The sequence below is a fragment of the Sus scrofa genome, chromosome 9 (genome assembly GCF_000003025.6).
Source record: "Sus scrofa isolate TJ Tabasco breed Duroc chromosome 9, Sscrofa11.1, whole genome shotgun sequence".
Lineage (NCBI taxonomy): Eukaryota > Metazoa > Chordata > Mammalia > Artiodactyla > Suidae > Sus > Sus scrofa.
This window is the reverse complement of record NC_010451.4, coordinates 6,912,639-6,932,627: the sequence shown is the minus strand read 5'-3', so window position 1 is coordinate 6,932,627 and position 19,989 is coordinate 6,912,639. Positions and strand designations below refer to the sequence as shown.

At 53.4% G+C, this 19,989-nt stretch overlaps 1 protein-coding gene across 8 annotated transcripts in view; it reads left to right on the top strand.

Annotated features, from left to right (window-relative positions):
• CLPB (ClpB homolog, mitochondrial AAA ATPase chaperonin) overlaps positions 1-19,989 on the top strand; it is a 253,530-nt gene that overhangs the window by 157,269 nt on the left and 76,272 nt on the right. For all 8 annotated transcript variants that reach the window (XM_021102297.1, XM_021102300.1, XM_021102295.1 and 5 more), the window contains one exon: positions 3,302-3,405. In XM_021102297.1, coding sequence (XP_020957956.1) covers positions 3,302-3,405 — 104 coding nt within the window. The remainder of the gene's footprint in view (positions 1-3,301; positions 3,406-19,989) is intronic.

Here is a 19,989-nt window from a genome sequence, read left to right as displayed (position 1 = left end):
CAGTAAACAGTCTCCAAGTGAGAACCTGACAGACTCTGCTGTGAGTTAAATATCTCAGCTGCTGTGAGCTTTAGGAGTTCTCATTGTGGCTCGAGGGTTAAGGACCTGACATCGTCTTGTGGGGATGCAGGTTCGATCCCCGGCCTCACTCAGTGGGTTGAGGATCTGGCCTTGCCACAAGCTGTGGCATAGGTCTCAGATATGGCTCAGATGCGTTGTGGCCATGGCAGTGCCATAGGCTGTAGCTGCAGCTCCGATTTGACCCCTGGCCTGGGAACTCCCATATACCACAGGTACAGCCTTAAAAAAAAAAAAAAAAAAATCTGAGTTTTAGACATGGGTTTTAGCTGCTCAGAGATGCTTCTCATGTCTCTCTGGGATCACAGTTCATATCCTGGATAAATCGCCTGCGAAGGTAATTCTTAAGCTCCTTTTAGGTAAGGGGAGTGGACACGGGAGACTCCTTGGCTGTGTTAGATCAGATGTGGAAGAACCCCATCTATGTAGGCGATAGAGTCTGAGGGTTTTTGTTTATTGGGGGTTTTTTTGGCCATGCCCATGGCATGTGGAAGTTTCAGGGCCAGGGACTGAACCTGCATCACACAGTGATCCGAACTGCCACAGTGACAGTGCTGAGTCCTTAACCCACTGCGCCACAAGAGCGCTCCCTCTGGCCTCTGACTTACATACGAGGACTGTGTGTGCGCGTGGGAGTTAGTGAAATTCATTCACCCATTCAGCAAATAATTGGGCAGGTCCTGCGCCTTTGGAAGCTTATGAAATTCAAACCAGTTGATACAGGGAAAACCAACAACACTGCTGTTTACAGATACTGAAAAATTAACAAAGAAGAGAAACCAACTATAATTCAGCTTTTGGGCGGTGGGGGCAGCGTGGCATGCAGCAGCTTGATGTGGGATCTCAGTTTCCAGACCAAAGATTGAACCTAGGCTGCAATGGTGAAAACGCAGAAGTCTAACCACTAGATCAGCAAGGAACTCCTTGTAGTCTGGCTTTTTAACAATTACGATTTTTTTAAATGCTTGCCATTTATGCCTTCAAAAGCATTAATAGTTTTGAAGGCCAATAAGCAAAAGATTAACATACGAAGAGGAAAATAAGCAAAAGACGTTATTCATGAAAATAAAAACACAGTTGATTTTTATGATTCCTGAAAAAACACAACTGACCCTTAAACATTTTTTTAAGTCCAACCTCAGTAGTATTCAGAGAAATGCAAGTTGGAAGCAATGTGATTCCATTTTCTGTTTACCAAATTCACACATTATGGAAAAAAAAAAAAAAAACCATTTTGGCATAAGGAAGGCACACCAGTTAGCATCATCCTTCGTTTGCTGGTAAAAATAAAAATTGGTCCTATCTTTCTGAAAGGCCGTTTAGTAATGCTTATCAAAAGCCTTAAAAATGCTCATGCTCTTGTTCTGAAAATCCATCTCCTGGGGATTTATTCAAAGGAAATAATTAAGGGATTGTTGCTGAAATAGTAAAAAGTTGGGGACTGGCTACAGTACAGACTAGCCTTATGATCGTGTGCTGTGCGGTCATTAAAAGCAGTGTGACAGGCAAGTATTTAACACCCGGAAGGGCTGTGTATGTGTGTTTAGGGAGAGGTTATATATGATCTCAGTTTTTGTAAATAAAAGTATGCAGACATTGAAAAAACTGGAGGGCGTAGTATATTCCAAAACATTTTTTCTTTTTTTGGCCGCCCTGTGTGCAGCATGTGGCGTTCCTGGGCCAGGCAGGGGTCAGATCTGTGCTGTTGTTGCGACCTTAGCCACCGTGGCAACGCTGGGGTCTTAACCTGCTGTGCTGGGGATTGAACCCGTGTCCCACTGCTCCCAAAACACCGCCCATCCTGTCGCGCCACAGCAGGAACTGCAACGTTTTGTCTTTTGGATTAGCTGTACTTTCTGAATTTCTTACAGTGAACACAAACCTTTTTTTTCCTAGTGACGAAAAGAAAGTTCTAGCAGGAACGCTGCATACACAGTGGAAGCTAACATACACAGAGCACTTCTGGGTCAAGCACTGTGCTGATCACCTAATTTAATCTCACTGTTGAGGCTTCTGCCTCCTCATCCTGCTCCCTCCTGTCCGTTCTCGCGCAGCCACAGGAGTGATTCATCTAATAGCAAAGTTTGGGAGGAACCTTAGAATTTAGATTAAGGAAATGAAGACTCACTTTCCCACATACTGCTTCAGTGTGATTGGCATTTTGAAGAATGTGTTTGTCTCGTTTATTGTAAGGGTTTTTTCCTATTAGAGTTGATTGACAGTGTTCTGTCCGTTTCTGCTGCACAGCCCAGTGCCCAGTCTGCATATATCTCGCATGGTCCTCCGTCCTGGTGTAGACGTAGTTCCCGGGGCTGCACGGCAGGCCCTCATTGCTGATCCCGCCACAGGCCGCAGTTTGCATCTGCCAACCCCCGACCCCAGTCCATCCCACTCTCGCCCGCTCCTTGGCAACCGCAGGTCTGTTCTCCAGGTCCATGAGTTTGTTTCTCTTCTGTGGAAAGGTTCGTTTGTGCCGTGTGTTAGATTCCAGATAGGAGTGTATCCTGTGGTGTTTGTCTTTCTCTTGCTGCCGGATCTCACTCAGGGTGAGCGTCGCCGGTTCCGTCCTAAAACCGTGTTTCTCTTTGGAGTGCGGAGGACCGGCCCGTGCTGCCGTGTCACCTCCCCTCATCCCGTCCCGGGCGCGCCTCGTCTCCCTCTTTGCGTCCCCTGCACCCTCTGCTCCGGCTCGTCTCTCTCCAGGTGACGCTTCGTGCTCTTTTGCCTCCCGGATTTATAAATTCGCCATCGCAGATCGGGCTCCTCAGCCTTTCTCGAGTCTTCCGTGCCTGAACTACCACAGCCTCTGGGAGGCCTGTCTTGATCCTCTCCCTTGGTTTCCCACCGAAATAGCCTTTATCATACTTGGCTGTCATTTTAGGCAGCGTTGTTGTCCCTGAGGCCTGGCCCCTGGCCCCTTCAGCAGTGCCTCGAGGGGCAAGTGCGTGGTAAGTAATTGTTGAGGAAACACTTCGGACTTGACAGCGCGGACAGCGAGCCTCGCGCCTTTGGTGTGAGAGGACTCGTCCGGAACCTCTCAGCCGGGGAGGTTTCAGGCCGCCTTTCCCACCCTTGTCTCCGATGCTCGCCGAGGTCCTGTGCTTCCGTTGTCCTGCTCACACGAGCAGAGGCAGAGCCAGTCCCCAGACGCGCCTCGGACTCGGGGCCTCTGCGTCCGGGCCCCTTCCTGCTTCTGACACTCGTGTCTCCTGCTCTCCTCCAGCGTGGTGCAGGTCCTGCTTGCTGCCGGTGCGGACCCGAACCTCGGGGATGATTTCAGCAGTGTTTACAAGACCGCCAAGGAGCAGGGGGTCCACTCTTTAGAAGGTAAGCATGGGCACCTGCCGTGGCTCCCGGGCGGCCCTGCTCTGTGCCGGCTCTACCGGCACCTCGGGCTGGGGACGCATGCCACGCCCGGGGCTTGGGGCAGAAGCCCTTCACAGCCCCCTCGGGCTCGGAAATTTATGTCCCTTCAGTCTTGGGGAAGAAATAGAGGCCCCATTTCGTGACCTTGGGGAGGGGTAGGAAGACCTCTGAACTGCTGTTCTCCCAAAAGTGCCTCAACCCGTGGAGTCTCAGCTGCGTGGACAGGGGAGCAGGTTTCCATGAAATAACGTAAGGCAGCTGCGAGGACTGTGGGCCTGTTCTTCCTCCACGTCTGAGACTTCCAGCCGTCTCAGCCCTGCCCCGGAACCACTGTCCTCAGCCTCTGAGGCCCCTCGGCACTGCTCTGAAGGCTGTTTTTACCCCGCCTGCGTGTGAAACGCGGTCCCCCTCTGAGACAGGCCCTCACCTTCCTGCATGACCCAGGACCCGGAGTGGCCCTTGTCTGCGCCTCCTCGATGTCTGTGCTTGGCGACTGGGGTGGTCCCCAGTGCCTCCCTGGGGTGGTGTGGGCGGTTGCCTGGACTTCTCCGGAGAACAGAGGTGGCCCTGTACCAGGGCTTGGTCACGCGGCCGGTGGAGGGTACCTGGGCAAGTTAGTCTGTGTGGCCTCTGGTGAGTAGTGTTTCGAAAGGAGGGTTGAGAAGAGAGCGGCTGCTTTGATTGCAGACAGAAATGAGTATTTTACCTTGGAGCCTTGCTTGTCCAGATCGGCCCTGTTGCCCGGCCCGATCCTGGATCACGTGCTGGGCAGCTGAGCCGCGGCTGCTTTAGGGTTGGCACGGATGCCGGGAGGACAGACCACCTAGCTGACGGCCCGAGGGTCAGGACATTGCCCTGAGGAGAGGTTCAGCCTCAGTGCGAGGAGTGTGCTCAGGCTCTCGGTCCCTGGAGCTGTCCCCAGTGGGGCTGCAGGGCGGATCGGGGGTGGGGGTAGCCCAGGGCGCGGGGTCCTTGCTGCCCCAGCAGCGTGAGGGAAGTGTCAGGAGCATCAGAGCGGCTGCCCAGCTGCAGGTGAGCTCGCCCTCCGCCTCCGGCCCTGCTCCCTCTCCCGGCAGGCTCCCTGGCTGCGGCGACATCCTTCCCCGAACCTGCGTTCTCCTCGGCCGTAGCCCGCCCTCGGCTGCTCTGGTGACAGTTCTCCAAATCCTGGCCCTTTGTGGGGTGGTTTGAACTCTGATCTGCCCTCTGTCTTTTGTCTCCTCCTCAGCTGCTAGTCCCACGTGCAGGCCACTGATTCCCCATGAGCTGGAGGAATTACACGCACTCTGTTTCACACAGGAGAATTTCACGAGGATCAGACTTGCCTGCTCTTTGCAGCCTGACGTGTGAGGGCTGAGCTCACAGACCGGCCTCTCCTCACTCGCCAGCCTCCACTCGTCTTGGGTTCAGGGGCATGTGCCGAGAGGGCGGGGCCGGGTGGCAGGGCTGCTCTTGCATCCCGGTGAGCTTTTTCTTTTCTTGTTAGAGCCGCACCTGTGGCACATGGACGCCCCCAGGACAGGGGTCGAATTGGAGCTGCAGCTGCCAGCCTACACCACAGCCACAGCAACGTAAGATCCTTAACTCACTGAAGCGAGGCCAGGGATTGAACCCACATCCTTACAGATACTCGTCGGGTCGTAACCCGCTGAGCCTCAGCAGGAACTCCCCAGTAAGCTTTTTTTTTTTTTTCCCCCACTGTACAGCAGGGGGGTCAGGTTATCCTTACATGTATACATTACATTTTTCCCCCAGCCTCAGTAAGCATTTTTGATTCCCGGAATCGCAGAGCTGTGAAGCCGTCTGGTTCCATCTCTGCTGTCACACCATTCATTGCCCTCGCCTGCCTTGGGGTTTCGTACCTTTCTCTTCTCATAGTCCAGCTTCCCAGGTTGCCGCTCATGCTCAGCTTTCCAGATGAGTGGTCAGCACACTGTTTCTGGAAAGTGCCAGAGAGTAAACATTTTAAGCTTTGTGGGCCAGTGGGTCTCAGATGTGACTGCTCAGCTTGGCCACTGCAGGACACAACACAGCACACAAGTGCGTGTGCGCGGATGTGTTCCAAGAAAACTATGTACAGAAATCGGCAGCAGGCCAGATTGGCCCATCGGCTGTGGTTTGCCAGCCCTGTCCTAGGTAGATCCTTCTTTCCTTTCTTCCCTCCCTGCTCTCTTTCCCTCCCTCCGTTCCTTGCTGTCTTTCTCTTTCTTTGCCCTTTTTTCTCAACCTCTTCTGAATTTTTTTTAACCTTTGTGCTAGCCAGCCCACATTCTAAGTAGGTAGAGAGCAAGACAACAAAAATCCTGGAACAAGCTAGCATACACATCAGGAAATACGGATAAAAATAGCAAGCATCTCTTCTTATTTCAATGACCTGCAAATTTAGTGACTAGGCTTTCCATGGGTTCATTTATTTATTTAAAAGTAATTTTAAAAAAATGTTGCTGATCCCGTGCCTTCCTAGCACGCACTGTTCTAGGCACGAGTGAGTTCGATAAGATTCCTCCCGTCATGTACTTTGTGTGCGAGTCTGTGATTGGAATGTTCACAAGGACTGTTAGGTACAGAGCCCTGGAGCACATGATCAGAGCAGTTGAGAGGCATTACTCAGCAGTCACAACCGTAAATCCCCCAGACTTCCTTCACTCCGTCTTGTCCCCAAAATTGTAAGCGATTTTCTCAGATTTCTTTCTGGAATAAAAGCATGTTTAATATTTGTCTTATTTTCTTGCACAGTAATTCTTGCCCAAGAGCATGTTAGGTTATTCTGGCTCGGTTTCATCTTATCCTCGGGGAGCCCGTCTTGGTGCCCAGCAATCACCTCGCTGTTTCGGAACCATTGAAAATAAATCAATTCTAGATTTGAATAATCAGTTTCTTCAACATGATAAATTCACTGCTCTGTGGCTTGCAAGATCTCCCTCTCTCTGTAGCTTTTTCTCTTTTTTTAATTGCGGACGGTCTTTGCCAGCCACAGTTTTCCAGCAGCTCATCAGATTTTCCGTGGTGCCTCAGTGCGGCTGTACTGTGCTCTCTGACTTCGTGCACTCTGCTTTCTGATGCTGGACCTGGAGAGTGACAGGCCTTTAAAAATCATCTTGGGCTCTCTTTACCAGCCTAAGCCTTTAGTTCCTTCCTAATCATAGGTTTGGGTCCTCCCGCCCCCCCCCCTTTTCCATTTAAAGATAGTGCGTTCATTCAACCATTTAGCCAGCATTTATTGGTTGCCGCAGTATGCAGGGCGCTGTACCCAGCTCTGAGTCATTCTCGTCGGGGAAGTAGACAGAAGCAAAAGAATCCTGCGTTTCTTTTTGCTTTGGATTGGACTGTCTTTTCCCCAGGAGGCTCCCCAACTTGCGGGCCTGTGTGAGGAGGTGGAGGCTCCTTGCCCGGGTGGATTCAGGCACATTCACAGGAAGGTTGCCAGCTGGGGCAGGTCCTTCTGTATCGGAGCATAGTCAGTTCCAAAGTCCGTCAGGTTCCCTAAATTTCTAAGAGCTGTTTCTGCAGGACTCGGCCCGTGCTCAGGAAAGGGAAGTGTGAGCTGTCGTTTGTGACTTTAGCGAGACCCCCCTGGCCCCATGATGCGTCCGTGGTCTGTGTCCTCAGTGGTGTGTGCCGATGGAGAGGTACAGTGTGCAACATGTGCATTACTGCACAGCACTCTGCAGCTGGACTCGCGTACTAGTTTTGTTTATTTACAAATCAGCATGCACTTGCTGAGTGTCAGGCACTCTGCCAGATGCCCGGAGAAAATAAATAAAAATGAATAGACATGATCTGGCCCCTGAACAGTGCTCCCAGTCCAGTAAGCAGACAGACCTGTGAGCACACACCGCAGGGCACATGATACCTGCAGGGTCGCTGGATGTACAAAAGCTGTGATGGCACCATGTAGGTGGCGATGCCTTCTGTAAGGAGGAAGACTGGTGCCTGGGACGTGTCACAGGGTACGTGACTTTGAATCACATCTTAAGGATGCGTCAGAGACCACCAGGCAATCAAAGAGGGCTGGACTTGGCAGGCAGAAGGAACAGCACATGGAGAGACACGGAGTAGGTGGCAGCAGGTGGAGTCATCTGCCAGGGTGCTGAGAACGGCGACAAGTGAGCCAGAGAGGAAGGCGGATTCTGCATGGGAGGGATCCTGGAAGGCAGTTCTAGGGAGCGTCTTCTGGAGGGCGTTACGGATTCTAAGTCGGGGAATGCTCAGGTCATAGTAGCGTGTTGATGGGGTGTGGATGAACTGGGGGACAGGCAGGCAGTGGTTTTGTGATGTTTTAGGGCCACTGGACCCCTTTGAGGATTGGATGGGAGGCTGCGCTCTCCCTCAAGATGCACTTCTGATGTCTAGGAATTGCTGAGGGAGGTCTTTGGGAATGGAGAGGATAAATATTAGGAGAACATCAGGAGAAGGTTGAGGCTTCAGGGGAATGTGGTCGTTGTTGGAGAAGGAGGGACTCATCTGTCACCTGAGTCTCTGCTTTGGGTGACCCGTCGGTTGGGTGGGTCTGAAGATAAAGGAGGAGTCTGGCAGGACGTGGGGACACGGGCGTCACCAGCACTTGCTTGGTAATTAAAACAGCGAATGCGACTGAAGGTGCCCGAGAAAAGGCGTTAAAGCAGGGGGGGGAGGACGGATCCCGGGTACCAGCCTTCAGGGTGAGAGCAGGAAAGAGGGTCTCTTGCCTCAAAGGTGTCGGAGACGTTGCCTGGTTTTCTCTGAGGCTCGATGTCCGTTCCGCTTGCTCAGAATGGGCGCAGCCTAGAGAGGAAGGAAACCCCTTTGCCGAGGCTTTGTCATCCGTCCTCCCATCCTAGTGAGAGGCTTCTCCTGTCTGACGCTTGGCATTGCTCTAGAAGGACGCCTGCCCAGCTGGCACATGACAGTATCTCCCACTCTTGTCCAGGTTGGTGTTTCTGGGCCCAGGGCAGCTCTGCTGGTGCAGGTGACGCGGAGATGCTTGATCTTACCGGCCTGACCTGTCCATTCTCTGCAGTCCTTGGAGGGCATCTTCACAGGCACACGGCGTCCGCAGAAAGGTCAGGCTTCGGTGCCAAGAAGTCATCATCCATCGAAGCTCCGTCACTCACCAGCCGTGTGATCTTAAGCAAGAGGCTAAGGTCTCTGAGTTTCGATGTCCCCTGTGTAACGTAGGGGTAACAGAGGCCCATCTTAAAGGGCCCTTCGCCTGACCAGCGATAACCGTGTGTGACCTGCGGAAGCGTGTGCTGCACACGTGCTCTGCGGAGTCGGCTGCAGGCGTGCCGCTCCTGGCGGAGTCCGGCCGGCTGCCCGTCGGGGCCATTAGATCACACGGCCTCCCAGGTTCCTGGCAGCTGGGTGATTTCTAAGGTTCTAGAAACTTCAGGCTCACGGTCAGAGCAGGGTATTACTTAGAAGAAGGAGCTTTGAGCTGGGCTTTGGAGAGTGAAGGGGAGGGAAAGGAGAAATACGCTGCGCGGGGCCGCGGCTTGAGCAGAGGCGCCCGGAGGGGACTCGTGGAGGGAGGAGGATCGTGGCCGTGTCTCTCCCGCTTCATCCCTGACCTCGACCACGTTCCGTCCGCGCCTGAGCCCCCCACCCACTCACCCCAGCAGAGTCCCACTTGTGGCTGTGGGTCGTGGGCCCCAGTCCTCAGGTGGAGGAGGCCGTAAATTTGTGGCAACAGTAAACAAGTCACCGGGCCGGGGATGCCGCTGGCTGCTTGTGACTGTTATAAACATTGGGTATCTGGGGCCGTCAGAAATGCAAGCAAGCACTCTGAGCGCCTCTCATATACACAATTAAAACAATAAAACACGGCAGGAACGCGGCCAGAGCAGGCTGTAAATCACCTTCTCGTCTCAGCTCCAAGTGGCAGCTGCATAAAGATGAGCCATGCGAGAGCTGGGCTGGCACAGGGCGCTTCTGGGGGTGGAGAACCTGGCGGGCCCAGCTGGGCCCGCCAAGGCCAACCCTACCAGCCCGGTTAGCCCTCTTCCCTCAGCTCCTGGGGCTGCAGGTCCTGGCCTGCTCCACCTGACCTCCCGTCTCTGTATCTTTAATGGGGGCAGGACGATGCAAGTTGATACGTCACAAAGCAGTGGACAAGGGCCCTGGAGTTCAGGAGGTGGCTAGGAGTCCCCGCTGGCGGTAACGGAACTGCTCTCTGTAATATTTCTCCCCTTTCTCAGGACAGGCTAAGGAGTGGTCTTACTGCAGCTCGGCAATTCAGTGGCTGTTAACACCCAGCACCCACTCCGTGCCTGGCCCTACCCAGGCACAGCAGAGAGAATGGGTACCCTTGGAGACGCAAACCCAGTTGGGAGAATGAGGCTCCCCGGGGCCCAGAATCCCCTAGAGAGCTTGTTGAGACACAGATTCCTGCCCCCCAGCCCCCGCCCCGAGATTCTGGCTCTGTGTCGGGCGGGACGTGAGATTTAGCTTTTCTAATAGGCTCCCACTCTTCGAGTCGCATCGTCTGGGCTACTTGTGCTCGAGCTGCTTTAAAAGCTCATCTGGCCCTTCTCCTCCCTGAAAGAGACCTTATTTTGCCACCTTAAGTTTCAGTGCTGGAGAGTCTGTCTGCTTAATCCACGGTTTGTGGGAATACAGAACCCTTACTGGCTGTGACACCTGGAACAGTTTTCCCTACCTCTCAGAGGCCCTGTCTCCTTATTTGTAAAATAAAGGTTATTGGGAAAGTTAGAATAGTGTATTTATCCCTAGCCTAAAACCTCGAACATAGAAGGAATTCTGTTGATGTAAATTTCTGTTTTTACATCGTTCTCATCTTCATCATCCTCTTATGGCACTTCATTCAGAGTCTTTGACACCGCTTTCTAAGTGCTTTTCAGTGGTAGCAAAGTATTATCTGCAAAGAGCCGGACATGTTTCAGAATCCAAGGGATGACTTGGCCGTCACCTGACCGTGTGACCTTGGGCAGTTCTCTGTATCTCTCTGAGCCTTGATTTTCTCATCTGTAGAGAATAGTATTTTCTACACCGTAGGCTGCTTATAAAGATAAAATTTGAAGCACTTATAGAATATTAGGGGAAACCCGAGGTATTATGCACGTGTAAGTTGTTGGCAAGAACAGTGATGAATCGTAATGAAGATAGATGATGTGACCAAGAGAGTGTTTGACAAGAGTTCGGTCGGAGGTGCAGATAACAAGGAGTGTCGCAACCCAGAGAAGGGGTATGTCGCGTCCAAACGTTCAGAGGTGGGAAGCAGGAAACATGCATTTCAGGGCAGCAAGTACGCTTCTTAGGATGCAGCATCTCTGTAGCAGCAGGTGCGTTGGGCAGAGAGGCGCCATGGAGGTCCTAGCGGAGAGGGGGCTGCAGGAGCTGATTCCTTCCAGGATGGGAAGCAGGGGTGGTGATGACGAGGTGCTGCTACTGCGGCTGCGGCTGCCGATAGCAGCAGGTGACGTTTATGGATGCTTTCTCTGTGCTCCCAGCAACCCTGTGATGTAGGCGCGAAAGGAAACTGAGGCGGAGCGATGATGCCAGATGCTAGCAGAACTGTCTCCTGCTCTTGGAGAGGACCCGGCAACTCGATCGGCCTCTCTGTGCCCCTTTCCTGGCCCAGAACCTCTGACTCATCCAAAGCCTTGCAAGGCTGGGGCGTCTGCCAGGCTTAAAGCTGTTTGGGCAAGTTATTATTTTTAATAATGTCCCTGCCTTTTCCTCCTCACTGTCAGAGCCTTGTCACACCGCCAGCCCCAGTGGTTCTGCGTGTCGTTGCCCAGCCCTGTCAGCCACGGTGTGGTCACTAGGATGGACAGTGCCCTGTCCACCCACCCGTCAGGCCTTCTTGGCCAACTGCAGGATTAAGTGTGGCAGCCAGTTAGGTTAATTGCTTCTATTCTTTCCGTCCTCCAGCGCTGTATCTACGCTTGACTAGGAGAGGGGGACAGACTAGTTGACATGTTTTATTTAAAAGAATGAATTTGATACATTTATAAAAATAAGGGAAAAGTGGGATGGGGTGGCAAAGAACTAGTCTTGTGATTTTTAACTGATTTACATATTTCGCGTATAAATATTTTTTCATCAAAAGTTCCGAATCAGGGATGGGTCCCACACACCACACAAAATATATTAGAGACATTTATATGGATAGCAGGACGGGAGACAGAGGGCTGAAATTTTCCAGGCACCCAGTGATTGATGGGGGCTGAGGCTCCCCCTGACGCTTTATTGAGTTTCCGATGATTATCTCTCGCCGAGACATTTTTTACAGATGACGGTCGAGCTGTCACAATGGACCATGGGGGAAAAAAACCAACAATAATAACACTTTAATCTTTTTACTGCACTGCTCCCTAGTATCTCAGATTCATCTTCCCTGACGCACGCAGTTCATTATTCTGCCCCTCCCTGGATGAGAAATAAAGGAAAATAAATATATATGTAGACACACTTACCCACATACATACACACGCACGGCGTGTATATAAGAGACCACCCCAGAACTAGAGAGGGGCAGAATTTATTGTTCTTTTTGTAAGTGTTGAGGTTTATTAGTAGAGATGCTGGGTTGCCTTGGAATTGGCTATTAATTACAGCGTTTTGTATTTGTTTTTTATTGCGAGTTTTTAACATCTTGAAGAAAAGGCAGAGGCGCGGCAAGCAGGTGCAGAGATGGGGCGCACAGAGGGGCCAGGTTTGGCCAGCCAAGTAGCAAGCTGGCTGAGAGACGGAAAGGGCAGACTCCTTCCTCTTGCTGCCAGCCCTGCCCAGAGGGTCCCCGGGCCTGAAGGAATACTGCCTCAGTTGGGATCAGGGTAGGGGCAGAGGGGTGGGAGCAGGTGAGCTCAGGGCAGCAGTAGGACGGATCAGAGGGACTCCAGATACCCATGCGCGTGTCACTGCTCTTCGAGTCAGGAGAGGGGCGACAGATGGCGCATCAATGGGTCTGCAGGGAACAGAGGGGCAGGTTCTTAGGAGTTTGCCCCACTCTTTGACCTGGATGCTGCGCAAGTGAGACGTGGGATCTGGAAGCTCTCCCTGGGCCTCTGGTCACAGGAGGGTCTGGGGCTGTAGAGCGGGTGCCACAGGCAGCGCCAGCCCCCTCCCATCTGAGGTTCCAGGCCGGCCTCCCTGCTCCGCCGCCCCCCTTCCGGGGGTGAGGAAAGGGGGGCTGAGGGTCCCTGTGGGGCGGCCGCCCTCGGCGGGCCCCAGTGGAGTCAGCGCCAGCCCGTCTGCTCCCTGACTCCTGACACCACCCCGAGCTCCTGCTCCGCGCCCGCTCCCCTGCTTCACGCGATGAGGTGCCGTGAGGAGGGCAGGACCCTGCTCGGGAGGAGAAGCCGCCCCGTCTGCAGGCCGAGAGCGGGGTGTCTGTGGGCACCTTTGCTCTTCTCTTTGTGGAGGGGCGGGGGCACGCCCGCCGCCTGCCGGGGACCCCGCCAGCCCCCTCACCCTCTGCGCCCCCCTAGAGCTCCTCTGAGAACTGTTTTCAGGCGGCAGCGGGTCCTCCAGCCAGGGGCCCGCCTCGCTGACTGCTCTCGAGGTCAAGGACGAAGCGCCATGAGGCCAGGGCCTGCCCCGCAAGAGCCCGTTCTCTGCCCGGAGGGACCGGCCTGCCATCCTTCGCCAACCAAGCGCGTGTCGCCCCCTGGGACGCGCGAGCGCCTCTGCGTGAGGCGGGCTGAGCACCCGCGCCGCGGACGAGGGCCAAGGCCGGCCGCCCCGATGTGGACGCCCGGTCCTCGAGCAGCGAGCCGGGGACAGCGGCGACGGCCAGGCTTCTGGAGGGCTCACCGGTGGTGCCCCGGCATCCTGGGCCTCCCTAGCGCAGGACCGCGCGTCTGGAGTGGGGCCGGCTCGGGCCCACCTCGCCCCTCTGTCGTGCTCCTCGCGGGAAGCCTGGGGTGAGAAGGCCCCTCGGAGACCAGACCTCGGCGGCGCCCAGGGCTTCCCAGACTTGCCCTGAGGAACCAGCGCAGGGGGCTTCTGCCGCTGGGCGTTCCGGGCCCTGCCTGTTGAATCCAAAGTGCCGAAGGGGAGCCTGTGAATCAGCGTGGTGTGGTGTGGCTTGGTTTGGTTCGGTTCATTTGACAAGTTACCCACGTGATTCTGTTGCCACGAAGGTTTAAGAACCACTGATAGAAAAACTCCTCTACTTTAAAAATAGACAATCTGGGACATAGAGGGATTGAGACACATCACGTTTAGTGAAAGACCTGGGGGTTTTGTTTGTTTGTTTTTTGGTCTTTTGAGGGCCTCGTCCTCAGCACATAGAGAGTCCCAGGCTGGGGGTTGAATTGGAGCTACAGCTGCCGGCCTACATCACAGCCACGGCCACACAGGATCCAAGCCACGTCTGCGACCTACACCACAGATCACGGCAACGCCAGGTCCTTAACCCACTGAGCAAGGCCAGGAATCGAACCCACATTCTTATAGGTACTAGTTGGGTTCGTTACCACTGAGCCACGACAGGAACCCCCTGAAAGATCCATTTTTGAACCCAGTTCGCTTATCTCCAGGTCTCTTTTTCCTGCTGTTCTGCATGCTCCTTAATTCATCAACAAAACCACTGCATGCCCATAGGTTTCAGCATGGAGTCCACACCTTTCTCAGGATTAGGTCTCTGGCTGCCTGGGCAACCTCTTCTGTGGCCACTGCTCCACCCTCGTTCGCTCAGCACCCCAGGTTCACTGAAGGACTCCCAGTTCTTGTATGGACAGGTGGTGCCGTCTTTACCCTCTGGCCTTGGCAGATAATGCCTGCTTTCCTGGACTGCCTCTCTCCACCTCATCCTCTAGACTGTTTTCTGGGCGATCCTCCCGAAGCTGCATCATGTGCTCCCCGTCTTTGCTGCCATCCGACCGTGGGCCTGGGGGCCTCTCAGCACTTCCTGCGCAGTGGTGCTCCGTGGGGGCGTGCTCCCAGGCAGGGGGACACGCGAGGGCTCCTGTGTGTTCACTACAGAAGCTGCTGAGATACTGAGGTGAGACTGGTGCCGTACGTACAGAAAATGTTAGGAACTGGTACCGTCATCCGTGAGGAGCCCAGGATCTAACAGGGGGTCAGAAGGGAAATTTTAACACAAGAGAGCATTGAAGAGGTGTTAGAAGACAATAAATAAATACGTGGTGTGCATGAGGCCAGCGAGCGAACCCACGCTCACACACAGCAGCATGCTAGGCGTCCAGGGCAGGCCCAGGACGGAGGGACTTCCTGGAAGAGGAGGCTTTGGCTTGAGCTTTAAAGACCAAAGGGTTGGGAGAGGGAGGAGGGTCTTCCTGGCTGCGGAAGGAGATGAAGGGCCTTGCCCTCCCCGGGGTGGTCTCTCAGGGACCCAGCACAGGGACTCCCAGCCGGAGACAAACGCAAGCGGCAGAGCTGACAGCGCCCCAAGAAGTTGAGGGGCCACTTGCCGATGCTGGCAGGAGAGCGAGGATTTCATGAGCCGGTAGGTAGGTGACACCTTGTGGGGAGGAGGCGCAGCGCCTAGAGGCTTCTTCCCGAGACTCTGGGTAGGAATTTAGTTTAGTCCCCAGGCTCAGGCCAGCTCAGCTCCGCTGCCGCGTCGCACAGGCCGCCCAGCCTCTTGCCTCTGTCCCCTCGTCTGCTTAGGGCAGAGGGTGGTGCAGGGCCTGTCTGCGCCCGCTGGTCCCGGGCGAGGAGACGGGTGCGTGGAAGTTCCGTCCAGACTCGCAGGGCCCAGCTTGTGTCCGTCAGGTTGGTGGCGCCGAGGCCTCACGCGGTGACCTGCTTTCGCGTTTAGAGCCCGGGCGTGGCAGCAGGAGGCCGAGCCTAAGGAGCTTTGCTACCCAGACCGCGTGGCCGCCCGCCTTTTTCCGGCGCCACCTCCAGTGGCCGCGGCAGCGCAAGGACCGAGCCCGTCTGTGTTCCCGCTGCCCCGCAGGGGGACGACGACGTTGCTGAATGTCTGCGGCCCCGTTTTCCTAGCAGAGTTGCGTTCCGTAAGAGTTACGTATTCGCACTTGCTTAAATGACACCATCTCAGGTGCTCGCTTGTCATATACCCATTTTGCAGATAAAAGAACTTAGTGGCAGAGCTAAGACTCAGGAGCGTGGGACTCCTTTACCTTGAATTACTGCTTTTCACTGCGGGAGGCGGGGGTTGTTTTTCGGTTTTGTTTTCGCATTTTCAGCAGTGCTGGGAATTGGCCAGGGCTGTAGGAAGGGCTTCAGGGACCACTCTTCCCCCTGCCCCCGCCTTGGCACTCCGAGTTCAGGGCATCGAGCTGAGGGTACATCAGGTGTGTAACCTGCCTGGGCACGGCACCCCGGCCTGGGCTTTGTGGCATCAGGAGGCAGAGGTGGGAGAAGGATGGCCAAGTGACACTTTGTCTTGCTCGATGTGGCCGTGGGGGTGAAGGAACAGGCGTGGCTGGCTTGGAGCGGAAGCAGCAGCCTGAGCACCTCTCGCCCTGTGGTGGAGACAGGCCAGTAGATGTCAGTTGGGAAGTGGGTGGTTCACTGGCCGAGGACCAGCTGTAAACAGGGGTCCTCAAACGAGCACCGTGGTGGCCAGTGGGCGAGCCAGTCCCGGATGAGTCGTAGCATCTGTGGGTTTGCTTCCTCTTTCTGTGGGGGTGCGGGCTGCACCCTTCCACTCTCCTTACTACCTTTAGCCACTTTTTTTTTTTTTTTTTTTTTTGGCTAGAGAAGAGTATGAAATAAATGCACTGCTTTACAGGTTGTTATGCACAGCTTCATTGCAAAGAATGTTCCATGGAACAGCAGTCCTGCAGGAGTTTAGCAAGACTTGGGTGGAAGGACGCTGTCAAACATCAAACTGCTGAGTAACACGAAATTCAACAGGTGGTTCTTCCTCAGAACCATGCCTTTCAGAGGGCGACGTGTAGGTCGGATTCCCCAAACCTCCTTCCATGGGGAGGGGACACTTTTGGAAGCGCAAGACTAGACGACAAGAACAATAGCTGACATTGACCACGAGGTATTGTTAGGCCCTGTTCCAACCCTTACTCATGGTGTCCCGTTGAATCCTCAGAGTGTCCCGTGAGAGGGCACTCTCAGCATCTCTATTTACAGGTCAAGACACCTGACGCAGAGAGGTTGGGAAAGTTACCTCGGGTCACCCGTGATTATTTAGTCTGTAGATCCCGACCAGGAGCTGTAATATTATTACAGATTATTAGTCTGTAAATTCAGAACTAGGATCCAAACGCAAGTGGCCTGACTCCAGAGCTCACTTCTTTGATAGCTGAACTTGACTGGCTCCGCTACATGATGTTGGCTGTGTTATTATTATTATTCCCCAAACGAGGTCCTGTTAGGGCTTTATTTACGTGTTAAGGATTCATTTGCTGACTTGTCACGTGTTTGTCAGACACGTGTTTATGCCAGACACCGTGGTGGGCCCTAAGGATGCAGCTGGGGGGCAGGGACAGCCACACCCCTGCCCCGCGGCCCCTTTGGTCTAGTGAGGCGCATAGTCAAGTGACCAGGTGCCTGCAGGGGAGCATCTCGGCAACACCATGATCGGGAGATACACAAAGTGCCCGCGGGGCTGCTACAAGGAATAACTGCCTCAAACTTAGCAGGAATCACCAGAGGAAGTGACTTTTAATCAGAGGCCTAAATGTGAATTGGGCTTAGTCACCTGAAGACATGGGGGGGGAGGTTTCCAAGCAGTGGCATAGTATTCGCAAAAGCTCGGGGGCAGGAAAGAGCATTAGGAAGAAGAGAGTAAGCAATGAGACCCCAAGGGCAGCAGGGGCTGGTCATGGACAGTCCTTATTAGCTGGGTGGGACACTGCCCCTCTGCTGACCTTTGTCCCTGAGCCAGATAGCCCAGCTGTTTTATCTGCTTTTTATGGCAAGCACTCTGTATAGCTCTATCTTGCACTTGTGAAACAGTGTTATAATTTGTCCATTCAGTGATCTGAATCTTGCATTAGACCGTTAACTTCTTAGTCAAGAATTGCGTCTTGGAGTTCCCATCGTGGCTCAGTGGTTAACGAATCCGACTAGGAACCATGACGTTGCAGATTTGATCCCTGGCCTTGCTCAGTGGGTTAAGGATCCGTAGTTGCCGTGAGCTGTGGTGTAGGTCACAGATGTGGCTCAGATCCTGAGTTGCTATGGCTATGGTGTAAGCCGGTGGCTGCAGCTCCGATTAGACCCCAGCCTGGGAACCTCCACATGCTGCAGTGCGGCCCTAGAAAAGACAAAAAGACAAAAAAAAAAAAAAAAAAAAAGAATTGTGTTTGGTAGTTCTGTGGTGGCACAGCAGAAACAAATCCAGCTAGTATCGTGAGGATGTGGGTTTGATTCCTGGCCTCCATCAGTGGGTTAAGGCTCTGGCGTTGCCATGAACTGTGGTGTAGGTCGCAGATGCTGTAGGCTGGCAGCTTTAGCTCTGATTTGACCCCTAGCCTGGGAACTTCCATATGCCACAGGTATGGCCCTAAAAAAGCAAAAAAAAGAAAAAAGAATTGTCTTATTCATTAGTGTATCTCCAAAAGCTATCACCATGCATTGATGTTTATTAAATGTTTATTGTTGAATGAATGATGTATTTTCTTTGTAAAATGGATTGTACTCTACCCTTGCTACTTTCTTGAGCCAACTATTCGCTTTTCCTCAGGTTCATCATTATATCTAGCAGTTAGTGTCCTATGTGGCAGCTCAGTGGTGCCCTAGGGGCTCCGAGGTACTGTATTCTGTGTCTTCTTTTTTCAGCTTTTTTTTTTTTTTTTGTCTTTTTAGGGCTGCACGCCCTACAGAGGTTCCCAGGCTAGGGGGTCTTATCAGAGCTGTAGCCACAGGCCTACACCAGAGCCACAGCAACGCCAGATCCGAGCCCACGTCTGCGACCTACACCACAGCTCATGGCAATGCCGGATCCTTAACCACTGAGCAAGGCCGGGGATCAAACCCACAACCTCATGGTTCCTAGTCGGATTCGTTTCCATTGCGCCAGACAGGAGCTCCTTCTTTCAGCTTTTCATTGTGCTGTTCTTTTCTCTCCCTGCCTGGTCAGCACGTGATTGTAAGCAGCAAGCTTGATGCAGAATTCTCGTCCCCTGCATTCTTATTTGCTTCTCCTAATCTGCCATCGGCTGGTAACAAGATCCCTTACTATGATTTGATAAGACTGTTCGCAACTAGGAGTTCATCTCTGACTCGGGTCCTGAAGGGCTCTTTTAGGAGAAAAATGCAGATGCTCTTTCTCATGGGACTTACATGTTAGCTAATCAGAGGCCACCTCCCTGTTTTCCTTGCTCCAGGTAAGGTCGGATGACTCTCCAGGGATGGGGTTCTCGGTCAGGAGAGCCTCTGCCTGGTCCAGGAGAGCCGATGGATCACCTGTTCACTAGACCACAAGAAAGCATGGTCTGTTCTCCAGTTACCCACTCCAGCAGCCTCATTTGAGCAAAAATTGAAATGCTTCCACCTGAGTTAGCTTAGCCAAGCGCCAGCTGCAAACCTCAGGCCGACCTCTGTGGGCACACTCCACAGAGAGCGCTGCTCCTTCCCTCGAGCCAGGAGAGGAGGAGGAGGAGTGGGGGCCAAGGCTGGAGCTAGAACATCTGGGCTCTGGGCCCTGATGCCTTCATTTTGCAAGTGAGGGTGACAGCATGAGATGCTAAAAGGAGGGAGGACTCAGATTAGACCTGGGTTCTCATCCTTATTCAACCACTAAGTATAACTTCTGTGCCTCAGCTTTCCTTCTAAAGAATGAGAATTATAATACCTACTATAGAAGGTAGTTAGGGGAATTTTTTTGGCCACACCCACGGCATGTGGAAGTTCCTGGGCCAAGGATCAAACCCATGCCACATCATCAACCATGACAACACCAGGTCCTTAACCTGCCGAGCCACCAGGGAACTCCAGAGGTAGTTAGGAGAATTAAATAGATTGTTGTGATGTCACCATGCCAGCAACAAAGTAGAGGATGGTCAATAATAAGAGAAGTCTGTTAGGATTAGGAAGAGGCTTGAAGAGCTTTTGACTTTGGGGACTTTTAAATAGGAAGTTCAGGAGTTCCCGTCGTGGCGCAGTGGTTAGTGAATCTGACTAGGACCCATGAGGTTGCGGGTTCGATCCCTGGCCTTGCTCAGTGGATTAAGGATCTGGCGTTGCCGTGAGCTGTGATGTGGGTCGCAGACGCGGCTCAGATCCCGAGTTGCTGTGGCTCTGGTGTAGGCTGGCAGCTATAGCTCCGATTCGACCCCTAGCCTGGGAACCTCCATATGCCGCCAGAGCGGCCCAAGAAATGGCAAAAAAACAAAAATGAATAAATAAATAGGAAGTTCAGTTTTGCAGGAGGGGAAGATGCATAGACTCTCTTGCAAGACTGCTTAATGGTTTAGGAATCGTCTGGTGCTTTTGACTGCATAGGCGTGGTTATCTCTTGATTCACTTATAGGAGGTGGGTAGGCTCCTCTGCTGAGGACTCAGGGGGTACATGCAGGTGGGACCCACATTCCTCCTCCAACGAACTAACCTCAGAGGGCGCATGAGACAGAAAGAAACCCCATCCCCTCAGCAGGGTCTCAGTTCCCCAGGGAGGGTTCTAGAGGTGGGGTCACCTTCCAGTTACTG